Source organism: Pygocentrus nattereri, chromosome 30, assembly GCF_015220715.1.
Source record: "Pygocentrus nattereri isolate fPygNat1 chromosome 30, fPygNat1.pri, whole genome shotgun sequence".
NCBI lineage: Eukaryota > Metazoa > Chordata > Actinopteri > Characiformes > Serrasalmidae > Pygocentrus > Pygocentrus nattereri.
Window position 1 is genome coordinate 13,588,893 of NC_051240.1, and position 18,600 is coordinate 13,607,492.

The 18,600-nt window shown below is 45.0% G+C and overlaps 1 protein-coding gene across 7 annotated transcripts in view; it reads right to left on the bottom strand.

Annotated features, from left to right (window-relative positions):
• Positions 1 to 38: 38 nt before the first annotated feature.
• trak2 (trafficking protein, kinesin binding 2) overlaps positions 39 to 18,600 on the bottom strand; it is a 29,768-nt gene continuing 11,206 nt past the window's right edge. For 3 of the 7 annotated variants that reach the window (XM_037536490.1, XM_037536489.1, XM_037536492.1), the window contains 14 exons: positions 14,641 to 14,700; positions 13,844 to 13,920; positions 13,557 to 13,673; positions 13,231 to 13,440; positions 11,910 to 11,988; positions 11,667 to 11,797; positions 9,956 to 10,030; positions 8,423 to 8,560; positions 7,506 to 7,585; positions 7,240 to 7,419; positions 6,538 to 6,836; positions 4,708 to 5,214; positions 3,953 to 4,052; positions 39 to 3,800 (listed from right to left, as the gene is read on the bottom strand). In XM_037536490.1, the coding sequence (XP_037392387.1) occupies positions 3,032 to 3,800; positions 3,953 to 4,052; positions 4,708 to 5,214; positions 6,538 to 6,836; positions 7,240 to 7,419; positions 7,506 to 7,585; positions 8,423 to 8,560; positions 9,956 to 10,030; positions 11,667 to 11,797; positions 11,910 to 11,988; positions 13,231 to 13,440; positions 13,557 to 13,673; positions 13,844 to 13,920; positions 14,641 to 14,700 (2,822 nt within the window). In that variant the 3' untranslated portion in view covers positions 39 to 3,031. Of the gene's footprint in view, positions 3,801 to 3,952; positions 4,053 to 4,707; positions 5,215 to 6,537; positions 6,837 to 7,239; positions 7,420 to 7,505; positions 7,586 to 8,422; positions 8,561 to 9,955; positions 10,031 to 11,666; positions 11,798 to 11,909; positions 11,989 to 13,230; positions 13,441 to 13,556; positions 13,674 to 13,843; positions 13,921 to 14,640; positions 14,701 to 15,924; positions 16,529 to 18,600 lie in introns of those variants that run through there. The other 4 variants (XM_037536493.1, XM_037536491.1, XM_017703658.2 and 1 more) reach the window with 4 other exon arrangements.

The window sequence follows — 18,600 nt, forward strand, 5'->3', positions numbered from 1 at the left end:
CAAAAAAACAAACAAAACAAAAAAAAACATCCACGACATTGATTTTGATTATTTTATTAAAAAAGAAGCAACAGAATGGCACTGATGGGGTTTAACAGGGAATCAGCTACGGACACAAAGGCCGTCTATCTCTACACTAATCAATGCTTGGCACAAAAACTACGGGTGGTGACTTCATCTCTATGTGCCAGTCCTTAACCCTGAGAGACAGAAGAAAGGCTGATGTGAGAGATGCAGAAGCTGGTGGCTTCAACGAAGCAGATAACGTCAAACTTTGGCCGCGTCCCGATTAAATCATGCTTGCTTCTTTACGATATTTGGATCAACATCAGTGCTGCTGATAATAATTAATAAACACAAACCTACAGAATGTGAGAAGAGCTTAGTTTGCTCTGCGGTCCGTCACACCAACCTTTCTGACAACATCTACTCCACCCCTCCACTTCCCTTCTGGCCCACAATCCAGCGCTGCTCCGCTGTATGGCTATTACAACAGCACAAAAAAGCAGGTCCGCTTACATTAACAAACAAACAAACAAACAAACAAACAAACAAACAAACAAACAACACATTCATTTTACAAATCATTTTGGTTTGAACAACAGCTTATAAGAAAATCCCCTTTAACCCTTTAAACTCCGGCGACGAGCCACAAAACGAGAACTAATGAGCGACACATTAAAAAGCTCCGCTAAATGAAATGGTGCTAAATAAGGTTACTTCATATGACTTACGTTAGACCTTTAATCTTATACTGGTATACATGGGGTGAACTCCGAACTCCAACTCATAACGTGGTTTAGTGGGTTAAAATGAAAAAGTGCTTTAAATGGGAAGCGGGATGGTTTTAATTCGCTCAGGGGTCAGAATTCGAGGAATCAGGTCCACTCAGCACATGGGTGGTCCAACAGCCTGGGTGATTCTAGATTCCTCTATATTTGATCAGGAATATGAGGGACTTGTATAGATGAGAGGAACGTATGATGATTCCCTTTGAGTTTAAAACCACAGAAGCGTGAGCTTTTCTTTCATCTTCAACCGACTATCGTCTTCCTCATAAACATATAATCCCTTCCGAACGGCCCTGAACGCCAAAACACATGGCAAATAACAACAAAACGTCTCCCTCATAAAAGAGAATCCTGAGAAACAACAAAACCAGTCAGCCCGTATTACAACTGACAACAGGAGGCGGAAATGCATGCTGGGAGTTGCAGTCCGTAATGATCTCTGGTCATTTATAAGGAAACGGGTAACAGCAACTGGACAGATACGGCAGTTATTACTCGGAAAATAGCTCAAACAACTGGTGGGTCAGTAGTGCCTGAAGGTAAAGCATAACTGGCTAGTTTACAGTAAAGCACAGACGGCTGAAGTCCAGAGGAAAGAAAGACGAGTCCGTTTGCTGAGGCTCTGCACGCTCGACCCTCCATTCTGCATCAATCTTTATTACTTTCCATCACCTTTAATTCACTTTCCTGCTCCACCTTCATCTCCATCTACCTGATTCTCAACCCTACAGAAGCACACTGCTGGATTTCCCCTCATTAACATGCACGTTTGTTTATTTATCTTAAGTTTGCTACGATGCACAGCTTGAGTAATATGACCACATTTAATGTTATTATATTAAACAACTTCTTATTAAAATAATAATAACTACTGAACGAGCTCCACTACTCCTCACTAAAACCAGAACGAGGGAAACTAAAGCAGTCATACGCAAATGTTTATACACCCCTGTTAGACCAGCCGTACTGCTGATCTACAGGGATCTGAAATATGGTTTATGAACATTTTAGTAGAGAATTTCTAACACACTGGAGAGCGAAACATTTTTTGTTTGAATTTTGTTTTTTTTTTTATTCTCAATACATGAAATTGAGTAAATAAACATGAACTGTGCTGAGAGGAGGAGTGTGTTCTCTGTAAACGTCTTATTCTCAACTGGAAATGAGCAAAACGTTACTTGACCAGGGCGCCCAAACTTTTGCATATGACTGTAAGTGGAGAATTCCCATTAAATACGAATCGATACAGGACAAGCATCTGACCTGTTATTAGGGGTCCCTGACCAACTTCCCCAAACCCTCCACAGTCTATCCCACCTACAGCTCACGCTGCTGCACTCTGAGACGCACCTACTTTTCCTTACGCTCACTTCACCCTACCTGCTCTATCCCTGACCGACTTCCCGTCTTCTTCCTCCACCTGCTTCCCAGAGCCTGCAGAGCCTCACGGGAAAATGGACAGATCAAAAGAAACATCGTGCGAGGCTAAGGCAAAGGTTAAAACACTGACTTTTAAAGGTTAAAGGTGAAAGGAACCGGAATAAACTGGAGAAATTAAGGGAAAAACAACAAAAGAGTCTCCTTTCCCTTTATATAAATAATCAAGGCCTTCAAAATCCGCCACTGATGCACCACAATCACGAGGCGCTACGTTTACTCACATTACTGTGCTTTAAACAACAAGCAAAGGAGCGCCGTCTCATCTTCTCCACGCTTTACAGTTTACCGTTAGTTCATCAGGAGGCAAGAAAAGGGCTGAATTAGGAAGTCACAGGTTATTCAGTTAGTGCAGGACAGGCGCCCAAACACGACTCCAGCAAGCTGACACGCCCAAGCCACGCCCACACACTCGTCTTTCATAGTGAGGTTGAACAAGCTTTCCAGAAAAATCCATTTAACCCAATAAGAAACCTCACAGCACAGGAAATATCAAACACCTACAGTTTGATTTAAAGTCTCAAATCCATTTTCTGAGTCCAAACAGTTTGACCAGCTACAACAACCGTCTAGTCCAGTAGCTTCTGAATGAAAGCTCAACATTACGCAGCGGCTCTGAAACATTTTAGTGCCTCACTGAAGAAGTTTTAGCTCTGTGCTACATTTTCTAATGAGGTTCAATGGGAGTTTAGCTGGCGCTCTATAAAGCCTGTCGCTCCTAACCACGTAGCTATGAAAACAAATGTGTGGGCGGAGCATGGAGACAGCAATTACAATCACTGTCCAAGGCCCGCCCACTTACTTTAGTGTTTGTGTGGAAGAGGAGTGGCCTGAGAGAGCGAGGCATGTCTGCGGTTAGGCTTCAAGTTACCCCAAGGGGGGGTAGGTAAGTTAAGGGAAGTGGGATGTGGGGGTGGGACAGGATGGGAGGGGCTAGAGGCAGATGTGCTTCGTCGACCAATCATAGCAGGGAGACTTTGGTTCCGCCTTAACCCATCCAAAAGGCTTCCTCCGCCTGTGGCGAGGAAAGTGGCGTTGTCCTGGCGATGAGTGTCTGACTCCGCGCCATGTAGCACTTTTTTGTCCAGTCCCAGCTTCCGCAGACGTTCCACAAGATTGCCGCTGTGGCGATCATGACTGGACGGTTGCTCAGTGGGGGCGGGGTCAGGACTGGGAAGGTCAGGTCTGGGGGCGCGGCCGAGTTTTACACCGTAAACATCCTGCAAGAACAGCTCAGCAGGCCGCGATGCCAAAAAATTGTCAGAGGGGCCGGTTCTGGACTCAAAGTGGACAGGAGAGGGGCAGGGGGACTGGGAGGGGGAGTTAGGGGGGGTATTTGGCAGGAGGCGCAGGGGCTTGGGCTTGGGCTTGGGCAGATTGGAAGGAGCTGGAGCTCCTTGAGCTGAGATGCCTTTCTCCAGCAGGAGTTTAGCCAGACCACCAGGCAGAGCTGCAGGACGACGAGGAGGGAAAGAGTCACCCAGACTGAGCCTGCACGGAGTGACCGGTGTACTGGGACCAGTCCGGAGGGAACTAGGGGTGTATGCACACACAGACGGACTACAGGCAGAGCTAGAGAGATGGACGAAAGGGAGAGAGAGGTAGAGGAACGGAGGACAGGATGAGAGCAAATTGTAAGTTAAACAGTTTAATGACCAACAACAAAGACAAGTTTCCAATCAATCAAATCATGCAGTGAATTCAAATGGCATCCAGTCACATACCTAGGTGTCACCTGCGTGACATCACTGGGGTGTAGGATCCTGCAGGTGGTGAAGGTGTAGGTTGAGAAGGTGGAGCTCTGACATTTCCCAGGATTCACTGCTTAAAAAGAGTGACGTTCATGACAAAACAGCCTATTTCAGATCTAAAATCCAGACTTACGTTGGCCAATGGGATCATATAGGCAGCTAGTGCACCTGCTCATTTCAACCAAGTGGTCAACTCCGTCTAGCAGAAGTATTAGTAAATCACACAACACAGTTCTTTAAGCTTCAGCTGGACTCCTATAGACTCGATTCGCACTCACAACGCCAGGGACTTGAGACTCGACTCTGACTCGACTTTAGTGACTCTAGACTAGACTTGAACTCACATGTTGCAACTTGTGACGATCTCTGGATCAGTCTAGGCTTAAAACGTACAAATAAAAGCAGAAGCAGAGATGAATCTATTAAAATGATATTAAAAATAAAAACGGTGCAGATGGCTGCTTCTACGCGTTTTAGCCACGGGACATACTGCGTGTCCATTTTCATAGATTATTTTATTTGGTCCATTACTTGTTAGCTACATTAGGCTTGAAGCTTCAGTGCAAAACTAAGAAAAGCAAATGTGCCACCAAACCCGTTTAGGCAGACTGACCGTTAACTGCTAAAATTAGACTTTTCACCACAATCCTCCTTTCACAGCACACAGACCGATGGTCAGAACGGTCAGTGCTGCAGTGAATGCTGTGGGTGCAATAATAACTGCTCACCTGCAGAGGGTGCTGTTGTATTGATATTCAGGCTTGGAAGCGTTGACCCTGCTGATGACCCTGCAGGTGCCGAGGTTACCAAGGTGCCAGAGGTCATCACCAGGCCAGGTGTCGTGGTTAAGGAGATGGCGGTTGCCACTGCAACAGGAGAGCATGTCAGAGTCGGTGAATGGGGTGGACCCCTCACTGGCGTGAGGACACTTCTCCTCTCTCTCTTCTCCTCTGGAGTGGAAGATGACTGGACATTGAAGGTAATCCCTCCTTCCTCGTCCTCTTCCTCCTCCACCTGTCCCATCTTCCTCCTTTCATCTCCTGTCCCTCTTTTCTCTCTCCTGTCCTCCCAAGGGGCTCTCTCGTGCTCCTCGTCCTCTTCCAGGTCTGTCAGATGGTAGACGGCGTCATGCGGCAGTGGACGGAAGCCTTTGGTGACCACACCAGGGTGGGGGTCCAGGATAGTGGCCAAATGGGGCTTCGCCAGCTGCTGCCAGTGATGCAGAGTCAGAGAGCCTTCAGGAGAAAAGGCGAGAGGGCGTTACTGAAAGCTAAAGTCTTGTACCGACTCATGCGCTGATGTGTCTGTTTCTCTCTGCTGGTTATGACGGTTATTATAGGAAGAGGCGATATGAGGTTTGATAAGTTGGAACAAATGAAAGAGAACCAGTGGTGCCACATTAAATATACACTATGAGAACAATGATTTCCCTAAATACACTGAAACAGGACTGATTATGCTCTCTTTGTTATGAACCAAGCAGTTTTTATAGCTCTTTAAATACTGATGTGATGTTATTTAATCACAACAACAACAAATATCGGCCACCCCCACTTTTAGCATTAGCACATTTGTGATTACATTTGTACTTTGGAAGGTTTTGTTTTGTTCTTGTTTTTTTTAAAGTGTTCTGGAGTTTGAAAAATGTTTTAAATTTTATTTATTTATTTATTTATTATTTAAATCGTGTCTCCTTGGGGAAAAACTGCTTTGCCTGAAGGATACAAGCAAGAATCACTACAAAAGCATAAAATGAGCAAAAATGAAGCATCAAAAATACCTAAATATTCAGGTTGAGCTCAGTGGTCAGGCTGCCAAAATACAAGACCCATCTAGCTGGACATATTTATAGTTTCAGTGCAAGTTGATGCAAAACATTCCGCCTTTTGATGGTATGGATTTTATCCGTTGTGGGTAAACGGCTACAGACAGTGACGTTTAGTGCGTTTGGGTGTTCATGATTCTGATCCTACAGTCAAGTGAAACCCGCCAAGTTACACTGTTTAATGTGTTTCATATTTATTTGCATTTGAAACGATGAGAACTGTTAAATGTTCTTGTGGTCTAATGCAAAGGGCAGCGAATCGTAAAAGGTTGGTAGTCCTTGCTCCAAACGCTCCTCGCCTTATTATTAACATTATACAACTCCGTACACGCCGCGGTCTCGCTGGTCATTTAGGATGATGGATAACAAGGCTGTCGACATCTGAATGACTCTGTTGACGTTTCAGATTTGGGTAGAAAAACAAAGTGAGTTCAGCTTCTTTTATTATAAGGGTTTAAAATGACATCACCGTCTATTAGACTGGAGAGAAGAGCTACAGCCTCACACGACGCCCAGCTTCTGAATGGAGCTTATGGAGTATGAACGTTATGAAGAACATGACCAAGTGCAGTCTGGACCCACCGCCGGGTCCACAGAGGTAAACAGGTTAAATCACGTATCAGAGACGGTTCCTCCAATCAGCTGGCAGCTGGTATTGCTGACGCTGTTATGAGACTAACTGGACCGTTTGCGCGAGTTCTGGTCGTGTCAGTGCTCCGGGTTCTGCTCTCACCTTCCATCGGTTTGACTATCTGCAGTTTCTCTGGCAGGAAGGTTTTGAAGCAGCTGGAGGAAACGGAGAACTCTGATAGGTTGGTGAAGGAGGACAGAACGCTTCCCATTGGTGAACTGCAGCCACTCCCACCCCCCTCAGACTCCACCCCCGCCAGCTCCTGCAGCTTCCGGTCCCGCTCTGCCTGGAAGTACTGCCGCTCGCACAGGAAGTTCTGTCTGCGCAGAGAAAGACGGTGCAGCGCGGAGACGAGGTCACTTCCTCCTGGACAACCCGGCAGACCCAGTCGAGAATCACACCTGAGACAGGAACACACACCAGACCATCAGACGAACTGTGAGCTTCCACACGCATTAAAGAGGAATTACACAGATTAATAAACATTTTTTTGTGTTTTTATACTGACGGTAAATCTGATTAGTTTGCCACACAAAACTCTGCAACGTTCAACAAAACCGCTGTGCAACGTCGTCTCAGACACGATGTGCATTTGTTAGCCGTTTGTGTAGAAGTGCTGCGAGGGAGCTTCTCGAGGCATGGCGGTCTTCAGCCTTCTGGTTCCCATCTCCACCACTCTGAACACTCGTGACTTGAATTTCATGTTTCACCCGCCCCGCCCTGCGCAGCGCGCTCCAGACCCGCCCCGCCCCGCGCAGCGCGCTCCAGACCCGCCCCGCCCCGCGCAGCGCGCTCCAGACTCACTTGGCCGCGTCTGGCTGTGTCTCTGCCTCCTGCGGCGTGCGTGTGTGAGAACGGAAGGGCTGTGCTGTCATCACCACACTGCTGTGTCCGGAGCCGGGAATAGGGGGCGCCGCTGCAGCTGCTCGCACCACCGTCTCGTTCACACTCCGCACCGTCTGGAACACACGCTTATGGGCCGACCTGCACAAGGGGTCAAAGGTCAAGGGCAAAGAACAAACTTACACCAGAGCTGGGCACTGAAGGACAAGAAAGGAAGTGAGAGTCACCTCTGATCCTGAAAGGCCACCTCCTCGTCCACACTCAGCTCTCGCCTCATAGTGCCCTCAATCTCCGCCGCCAGGGAGTCCTACAAACACACACACAGAGAGAGAGAGAGAGAGAGAGAGAGAGAGAGAGAGAGAGAGAGAGAGAGAGAGAGACAGAGAGACAGAGAGAGAGAGAGAGAGAGAGAGAGAGAGAGAGAGAGAGAGAGAGAGAGAGAGAGAGATTAGTTTAATTTAAAAGAAGAGAAAGATTAATTTCACTGAAACATTTACTGAAGCACAGCAGTAAATGTTATTAACAACCATAATAATAATAAAAATAATAACACTAAAGGTCTGACGACGAGTCTAATGATGGTCTAAGAGTCTAATAATGGTCTAAGAGTCTAATGATGGTCTAATGAAGGACTAAGGGTCTAATGATGATCTAAGAGTCTAATGATGGTCTAAGAGTCTAATGACGAGTCTAACGATGGTCTAAGGGTCTATTGATGGTCTAAGGGTCTAATGTCGAGTCTAATGATGGTCTAAGAGTCTAATGACAAGTCTAATGATGGTCTAAGAGTCTAATGATGAGTCTAATGATGGTCTAAGAGTCTAATGACGAGTCTAATGATGGTCTAAGAGTCTAATGATGAGTCTAATGACGGTCTAAGAGTCTAATGACGAGTCTAATGATGGTCTAAGAGTCTAATGACGAGTCTAATGACGGTCTAAGAGTCTAATGACCGCTTTGCAACAATACAACATCCACTTCTGTTTTTGTAAAGCACTTCAGAGAGAAATTCAGTTACAGAAAAATAAAATGAGAACTAAAATAATAAACAGGTAAACAAACTAATAAATAAACAGTCTTATTAAAAGTGCTTTCGCGACTTTAACACTGTAGGGTCTCCTACATGCTAAAGAGTGTGTCTCACCATAGGATAGTGTCCGTACGACAGGTGTCTGCGCAGTCCGGCTGACGGGGTGTGTTTACTGCGCAGCTCTTTGATCTCCTCCTGAGACTCGTGCAGCATCCCTACACACTCCACATTCCTGTCCGACAGCTCCTTCAGCTACACACACAGCCACACACACAGCCTTTAGATTAGATTTAGAATCATTAAAAAAAAAAAAAAAAATATGCACAACTCTAAAGTGGAGGAACCATTAACACAGCAGCGGAACACAGACTCTGTCTCTACCTGTACTGTCAGGGATATTTTTTTCTTTGGAGAGAAATTGTGCACCTTTCTATCATCATCATCATCATCATCATCATCATCATTATTAGTAGTAGTAGTAGTAATAATAACAAATTATTCCAGCATTACAAAATCAATGCAGTTGAATCATCTGCTTTGGAATGCTGTGTCACACTTCAGTGCTATTTTACACTCACACCAATCAAGGTCACTGATTGGGCGTTACAGGGATGACGCTGATGCGGACAAACACACAGCGTTATCTCTCAAAGAAACACTCGTTATACTTTATAGTGCAATAATTCTCGACATAACAGGCTGGATCTGTTACTCAAGCAGAGCTAAGCACTGCCCTCCTGTGGATTTGACTGGGTCATTTCATAACTCCCTTCATAAAACTTGTTACCCAGTAACCCAGAGTTTATGGAGTTACTGTTTCATAACATCGGTTATTTGGATGAAGTCCTAGATCATCTGACAACCTGCACCTCGAACAAACAGCTGAACAGGCCGGCGGCTTTTAAAGCGCTTCTGAGTCCCAAATGTTTTTTTGAGATCGCAGGTAAAAGACGAAAATGGAAAAATGGATTCACTGAGTACCAGCAACAACTAATTTAGCATTTTTCTTTGAAGGAATACAATAAACGATGCTCACTGGGTATAAACACCCTACAGAAGAGGACCAGGCATGAACAGACTGGGATACACCCAGATAAACACACAGCTATACTGTACTAAGGCACCTGCGGTCACTCCCCAGCCCATTAGCTACAGCCCATGTTAGAGTGTCTTTACCGGTAATAATACTGATAACAAGCATAATATGAACTTTATTTAACCTCTATGTGGGCAGAGAAAACTAAATGTGCACAGACTGGAAAAGAGAACAAAGGTGCCAAACAGTCCAGTTAAAGCTGCTATGCCAGGTGTGTAAAATATTCTTTTAAAACTGGTAAAATGTCTAAATGACAATAAGAAATGAAGAAAATAAAATGTGTATTTATGTGTATGTGTGTGCGCGTGTATTTATGTGTATGCGCGTGTATTTATGTGTATGTGTGTGCGCGTGTATTTATGTGTATGTGTGTGCGCGTGTATTTATGTGTATGTGTGTGCGCGTGTATTTATGTGTATGTGTGTGCGCGCGTGTATTTATGTGCATGTGTGTGCATGTGTGTATTTATGTGCATGTGTGTGCATGTGTGTATTTATGTGCATGTGTGTGCGCATGTGTGCGCATGTGTGCGTGCGCGTGTGTAAACATACCTCAGCTGTTAGTTGCCGCTGTGCTTCCTTCGAGGCTTGTAGGTGAATCCTCAGCTCCTCTTTCTCCAGTGCCAACTAAAAAATATATAAATGCATTAAAAACATGCTGACCACACGGACGCTGTGGTCCACCTTCCACCTGGACGCCATCCAATCTAGATGAGGTCAGTAAAGACTTCATCTACAGTATAAAGTGTTACACGTTATTTGATAAAGTGACGGGGCAAATTAACCTGCGCCCTCCGACAAAAGCCTCGAATATTTTATACGGGCGTCACGAGAAACAAGTTAATATTCCATTTTTGATACAGGGGTTACACCCTGAACTGAACACAGAGTTCAGGCTTTATAACGCGTCGTAACAGCAACAGTTTCTGTAGTTCTACTTAACACAATTACACCGCTAACAGTGACAAACACGAACTATAATAATCACAATGAAACTTCACTGCGCAGCTGTCAAACTGGAAAACCCTGGTTTGGTTACCCACCTGGGTGCACCTCGTATGGCTGACTGGCCGAGCTGTTTGAAATGGTGGGGTTTTTAGCTGAGTGGACTGAGCAGTCACCGAGTGCTGATGCTGCTTAATGCAGTGATTTAAAAACCCTGTTCTAATACATCAAACACGCTCATTTATGAACACATCGCCCAGCTACCAAGGTGAGGACAAAACGGGAAGATTTCAAATTTTCTGTTCCAACTTAAGTTAAATTTAAGGTGCAGAAAAACATTTTTTTAAAGAAGCTGGTAAAAAGGAAGCCGTATGAAGAAAACATGAGCAGTTACTTCTCCCAACAGGATTCAAGCAGCCACTAAATGCCGATTCTGAACGGGCGAAATCAAGAACTCACTCCGCAGGGACGGCGACCGCAGGGACGGCGCACATTTTACAACCGCGAGGCGCTGAGGAACCAATCACACTCCAACTGAAGGAGTTTCTGACCGCCAGTCTGGCAGTGAACCTCCAACAACTCAGAGCTTTCGGCGTTGATCTCACGCCGTGTGACTTTATTTGCGGGGGGGACATTAAGGATCCTGTTTATGCGCCACTCTTAGTGGATGATCTCCGAAATCCCACTGAAAGAGCCGTGAGAGCAGCGACGCCTGACATGCTCAGTCCAGTCTGGGATGAGTTTGACTGTGGTGTTGATGTCGACCGTACAGCTGGAGGAGGTTCAGACTGAGACCTTGTGCAATTACATAATAAACTTTATGCTCATTTAAACCGTTTACAGCTCACTGCACTGATCTGTAATGATTTACAAGTGAAATCAACCATATCGTATCATGAATCTGTGGACAGTGACTTCGGTTATACGTAAAGCAAAGCATTATCACAAATACAGCTCACACTGAAGGCCGACCTTGAAATTATTTGGCCCTCGATCTGTTCATATAAAACAACACTAGCCAGATCACTAACTGCTGCTACCTGAAATGGTCTCCACAGTAGCTGGAGTCTGATAACAAGAGACCTAGGATTTTATAAACAGCAGGGCTTCAGCAAGTTAAAACTATTTTTTACAAACAATTAAAAAATGTACGTAACTTGGAATCTACGATGATGTTTTGGTATTTAGTTTCTAATTTATCTGGACACAAAGACTAGAAGTGCATCTAAAAGACACATTCCTGATGGTTCTGAATGAGGAAACACAGACTAATCAAATAATACTTGGTAGCTGAACGACAACGGATTCTCTCTCCGACCTCTTTGACCCTGTGCTGGAGCTCCACGATCTGCGACAGTAGCTGGGCGATTTCCTCCTGATGTCTCAGCAGATCCTCGTTCTTCTGGGAAAGTTCCTCAGTCAGAGTGACCATCTGACTGTTTGACTCACCTGAAACACACACATATACTTATGAACACTATTTAATGACTGTTTTTTATGCGCATGGGTAGCAATCAAAATTAAGTGATGACGATGACGAAACAAAGCGTGAGTATCTTACGTAGCTCTTTAACGCAGTCGCTGACCAGCTGCTGCTCTTTCTCCTCGTATGTGATGGTTTCCTTCTTCAAATGACTGGCCTGCAGAGCATCAGATGAGTAGAACTCGCTCATTTCATCAGCACGTTCGTTTACAACAATTCAACCCAATTTTGTTTTAACTCCATTTAACACAGTTGATCATTATATGCAGGCACAAGTGCATAAAGACCCTTTTAGTCAATGGTGCAGCAGTAATACACAGGACAATGCACAGAAGTAAGCATAATTAATCTACCCCAGTAAAAAGGATTTCACAGAGTAGAGAGACTAGAGACGGGTGATACAGGGCGCAGCCAAAAAGAGAATCTCCTCAGATCGATCAGAGGCCCGGACTGTCACATGGAGATGAGATGGAGATGAATATTTAAAGACAATGCAGCTTGAATTTCCTGTTTGTGAGTGCGGTCACTATATTATGACCAATCAAATCACTCTGCTCTCCACCAAGCTCCGCCTTAGTTTCTCAGCCCTCCCACCACTGCTCAGCAACTGAATGTAAAGCTCCAGCTGTGGTTAAAAGACGCAACTGGAGACGCTTCAAAACGAGATTCTGTCCTGTAAAGTCCGTCATTTTCTACCTACCTAAGCAAATGTTACTGAATCAAAAGGTAAGATATGAATGGATCGTATAATGTCGACGTGTTGAGACAGCATTTTTGGCGTCGATGATGAGGTTTAGGTTTTTAAGGCTGCTGCGTTTTTCCTCAGTCACGTTTTCTTCTTTGGGTCCGTCCACAGTGGCAGTGCGCTTCAGTCTAGGATGATCACGTTCAGGTTTTTACTTTTCCCTGTCTTTGTACATTTCAGCTGTTTAACTTTGTTACGTTGTCTTCACTGGGTAAACGTGTGTGTGGTGAGCAGATGAGAGCTTTAGTCTTCAGAGTAAAGGGTGTTGCAGTATCTGGGGTTACATGGCTGTCAGAACCAGGCCACAGCCGGGCGTAATAACACTGACCGGCCCACCAACTTTTTCACAGGCCTAGCCAAAAATGTATTGCTGCCTGCGCCCCTGGGGTGACGCGTCTAATAGCATTCAATATTGATGATTAATGAAAAACAGTGAAAGCATTTCATAAGGATCTATTTTACTAACTGAACAATATTATTATTATTATTATTATTATTATTATTATTACTACTACTACAGAATTTTTTAAAGCATGTTATCAATATTGGAAAAAGGAGTGAACTTTCAATAATTATTGTTATTGTCTGTTGTCCTGGCCTGAAAACCGTCTCAGGTATTTCCACTGTGAGGGCATTACAGCTCATTTCTCTCACCTCCTGCCGCAGCACCAGGTTCTCCTCCTCCAGCTCCTGCAGCTTGCTCTGCATCGCCTCCAGATGGCTGAGTGTGAGAGCGCTCCCTGCAGGCGGTGGGGGGTGCAGTGGGGTGGAGCAGCTGGAGTCCGTCTCGCTCTCCTCACTCGCGCTCGCCACCATCCGCAACAACTCATCCTTCTTGCATAGCTCATGCTGCAGCTGGTGCACCTGACCGACGAGGGGCAGCGATTACGGGGGGGGGGTTTATACATTTATGTGTGTTGCTGACAAAATCTGGGCCCCATAATGATCTTGTTGAAGAGAAATGAAGGTGTGTGTGGTACCTGATCTAGAGCCTGCGCTAGCTGCTCCTCCACATTCTCATTACGTTCCTGCAGCACATGGTTTCTCTGCAGCAGAGACTGACCAATCCGAGCAGCCAGCTCCAGATCCCGATCTCGCTGACCAATCAGAAGAATACACAACCTTCAGACAACCATTCAGAATCCACATCTGACAGGTTAAGCAGAAACGGCTACAGCTGTGACTTCAGTAAACAGGAGCTGAAACTGCACATTTAAGGTGGACAAATCATTTAAAGAACTTCTTCACACCCAATAACACTCTGTACCTCAGCTAACAGGTGAGTGACGACCTCAATGTCATTGTAGGTTTTGGTCATCTGCTCCACCCGGTCAGCACTGAGGACTACAGAGAGAGAAAGAACGTCAGACAACAAACATCTGTACTGTATGTTTACTTTCAGAGGCGGGCAAATAATCCAACATCATCTCAGAAGCATCAGAACTTTGTAAATCCAGGTTAGAATCACAGATTATTTCCCATCTGAGATTAGAATGAAGTAAACAGACATGCACCTGATCTACAACGCACACGACACACCTCTACATATGTGCATATAAAACATGCACATATTCATAATATCTAGTGTAACTTCATCCACACACTGGTGTGTCCAGGTCCCACAAACACCTGCAGGCATAAACAGAGTTTCTAGGCTCTAGGTTGCTACTGTTAGCGCTCTGTGCTAAAACAGTCAGTGTCTGCTGAAAGCTGTGGAACAAACTCACATGCAGAACTACAAAACACATGCAGTCAAGACCAGGGGGGGGGGGAGGGAGGGAGAGGGAGAGGGAGAGAGAGAGAGAGAGAGAGAGAGAGAGAGAGAGAGAGAGAGAGAGAGAGAGAGAGAGAGAGAGAGAGAGAGAGAGAGAGAGAGACAGACACAGAGAGAGAGAGACAGACACAGAGAGAGAGAGAGAGAGAGAGAGAGAGAGAGAGAGAGAGAGAGAGAGAGAGAGAGAGAGAGAGAGAGAGAGAGAGAGAGAGAGAGAGAGAGAGAGAGAGAGAGAGAGAGAAAGAAACACAGAAAAGTAATAGCAGCCAGCTAACACAGCTGGGGGATACCTTTGGAGAGGCTGTGGGAGCCGGAGTGAGAGAGGGAGGAGGGTTCCAGAGCCAGAAAAGCTGGAGAGAGAGAGAGAGAGAGAGAGAGAGAGAGAGAGAGAGAGAGAGAGAGAGAGAGAGAGAGAGAGAGAGAGAGAGAGAGAGAGAGAGAGAGAGAGAGAGAGAGAGAGAGAGAGAGAGAGAGAGAGAGAGAGAGAGATTGGGGCGTGCCTAGATTATGTAAACATCTGGGGTTTAACCCGTGATAAGACGTTACCCCATGAACCATTAATTGACAGATTTATGCTCCGCCCACAAACGCATTCCTAAACGCACTGTTGTTGGCTGAGCTTTACGGAGCGCCGACATTCCACCTGATGAACCGTAGCTGGTCATGTGAAACACCTAAAGGTACAGCGAGTTATTCTCCTCAAACTACTTCAGCTGACGTGTGTGAAAGGTCCCCATGTCCACAGGTCTCTGCTGTAACTCTGACTCTGCAGCTGCTGACAGGATCAGTAGGCGGAGCATAAACAGGGCCATTACTGTAATTCAGCTTCAAACACTTCACTATGAGCCACGGCTACATTTACAGCACATTTAACAGAAAAATCCCTCGTTCATTTCAGCTAAAGCCCGACGCTACAGAACTACAGGCCGTGACAGCCCCTCAGTCTCAGGGAGGTTCTGGACCTGCTGAGAGAAAATCTACACGGGGTCTGGGCACACCCCTGATCAGAGGACTGAGAGGCGAAGGAGAGCAGGGTCAGCACCTGCAGTCACTGTCGCTCACCAAAGAGCACCTGGACAAAGAAAAAAATAAATAATAACAATAACAATAATAATAAATCCCGTTACAGTACACACTCACTCACACTCACACACACACACTCACACACACACTCACACACACACTCACACACACACACACTCACAGAAAACAGCTGTATGAAAACGTTGAAGCGCCCCTGGTCAGACACTTCTGGAAATCGGTAAAACAATTTTTGAGTTTAATTTATTAGAAACATAAAATATAAAACATGCTAAATAAACGTCTGTACGGGCCACGGTATGTCACCCCACGTGTTAAATTCACTATGCAGTAAGGATTTCTTTTACTTTTCATTTAGAAAATCGAAAGAAGAAAATTTGACCAGGCTGCCCAAACTCTCTCACAAGCCTGGTCCAGATCTGACCCTAACCTTAACAGCAGTAACAAGAAGAAATGGTTCTGTTTCCTCACTCTCACACACACACACACACACACTCACACACACACACACACTCTCACATACACATCCTTACCTGAGGTGAGGAGGTGGTCTGTGACATCATCGTTTAATGGGAGCATAGCTACACAAACCACTCAAACACACAGAGTCTGGAGTCCCTCCTCATCCTAACAGCGCTGCTGTCAGAACCTTCACCTTCCACACCTACACAGCACTGACATTAACACACACACCATCTACAGCTAGAGCACCCCCTCACCCCCTCGAACTCCAGCTCCCAGCACCTCCAAACTCAGCGCCTCCTCTTTTCTCTAAAGCCTGGACTCCACACAGCTGCTCAACTGCCAGTTAGTCCACAAAGCAAAACCCGCTCAGAATCTCCACACTGAGAACCCAGACTAATCAGTGACTTATTATGGGTGAGAAACGTGGTTTAACCTTTAATCTCCAGTGAAGAGACAACCGGCAGCGACTCGGTGAATCCATCGGGAATGTGACCGTAATCAAAGGCCACTTCAACGCAACAGTGAATAATACCACTGATACCGCTGCACGGCACCGAAGACGAGCATCTAAACACTCCCTACCAAGTCTAATAGCAGCGCCTGTGAATTTGAGCTTAATCTTTCAACACCCTGAAAAATGACTGATCTGCAGCTACACAACCCAAACAACCCAATTCCATTAATAATATCAGCAATAACAGTAAAAACAGTAAACAGTGATACTGACACTGCAAGTAGCCATCTGTGAAATTCTTGAAGGTGGATGTACTTTTTTTTTTTTTTTTTTTTAAACATACACACTGATATAAACAAATTTTGCAGAATTTAATTATGAATTTTGTTCACTTTTTATTCTTTTCAGTCATTGCACTTAACCTGATAATGATATTTCACCTCTGGCCAGTAGTGGGGGGGGGCAGCACATGTGGAACACTTATTGGCTCAACATTGAAACATTTATAGGAATTAGGACATATTTCATGTAAATGATATGTAAATGAGGGCAAACTGGGTGTGTCCATTGCTAATACATGCAAATAAGGTACTCGTTTCCATGCACTGAAGCTGATTCACCAATTGTGCCCAAATCGCCACTAATTTGGTCATTAGGTTTCCTGATCAGAGGCGGAGCAGTTCGTCGTACAGGACGGTCACGTGTGCACTCGTTTGTGCACAATCCTAATGAACAAGCGGGCGCTGTTTCTCTCCAATATCAATACCCACTGACACTGATATGATATGCCATCTCTAATAATTACATAACTGCATAATTAACTGCTCTGTCTGTAACAGACTCTGATACAGTATAAAGACTATAGAAAAGGAAGGGTTAACAGTAAATGTACAGCGGAAAACAACATTTCTGTATCATCAACACGCCCCTCACACTCCTTCTGATCTATCGTCTTCTGTTGAAAACCTTCGTCAATAAATCATTTTAGGATTATTACTATATTATTATATGTAGCTACATAGTGAATTACATTTGATATGCATCCCTGTAAACTGGTTTATTCTGCATGTCTGAGTTTTTCTGTAAGTGTCAAAAAATGAAAAAAAGGCAAATATAGAGAAATATAGAGAATGATTTACTCTGACAAAAACAAACTAACTACTTTTAATTCAACTGGAGTTACTGCATAAAATCCCCTTCTGCTCTTAAACACCAACGTATGGACTGAAAGTTTCCACTTTTAATGATCTATGAGATTTTAATATAAAGTCACAACATGCCTTTAGTTCCAACTGCGACTTCTAAAAGTTAATGCACAGACTTCATGACACTCACCTGCACACATTCTGCAGATGAATAAACACTAAAGCAGGATGCAGCTCTGCTGGGAACGACGACCGGAAAACAGGCTCTATTCTTACACAACAACAACCGAACCAGACTGTAATCTGAGGATTACAGATCTGACCGTTCATTTACAGAACCGACCCGACCCGACCCTCAACGGGGATCAGCACAAACACCAACAGCTCTTACAGCAACTGCAGGAACCACACGCACGCACACACACACACACTCTCTCGCAGACACACACTCTCTCGCAGACACACACTCTCTCTCACAGACACACACACACACACACTCTCACAGACACACACACACACACACACACTCTCACAGACACACACACACACTCTCACAGACACACACACACACTCTCACAGACACACACACACACACACACACTCTCACACAGCTAACCCACTGCACATCATAAGGACCTGTTTTTCTACCACAATTCTGAACATTTTCTGTTTTTCAGTAACTCCTGAACAGATCAAGGACTACTAAGACAGTCATGCATTCTAAAGCCACGGACGGCTGCTATTCTGGCGTTTACATCATCATGGGCATGAAGTCTGACCCCTAACACTAAATACCTGGGAACAAATATGGACAAAAGACTCAAATGTGGGTTATATCTACAGAAAGGCGAAGCAGAGACGGTCTCTCTCCTCCGGAGGCTGATCACAGTCTACAGGTATAGAGAGCGTTCTCAGTGTCAGCACTGTGTCCAGGCCCGGGATCCTCTCAATTAAGCAAAGAAACAAACTGGCCCAGAGGGTCAGCCAGGCCAGTAAGATCACTGGAGATAAATAACTGTCACTCCAGATCTTATACATCTGATCCAAAACCAACAAGGCAACCCAGATCTACAAGAACCCTACACACCCCCTTCATTCATGCTTCCAGCTTCTGCCATCGGGCAGGAGATTTAAGGCCCCAGCCA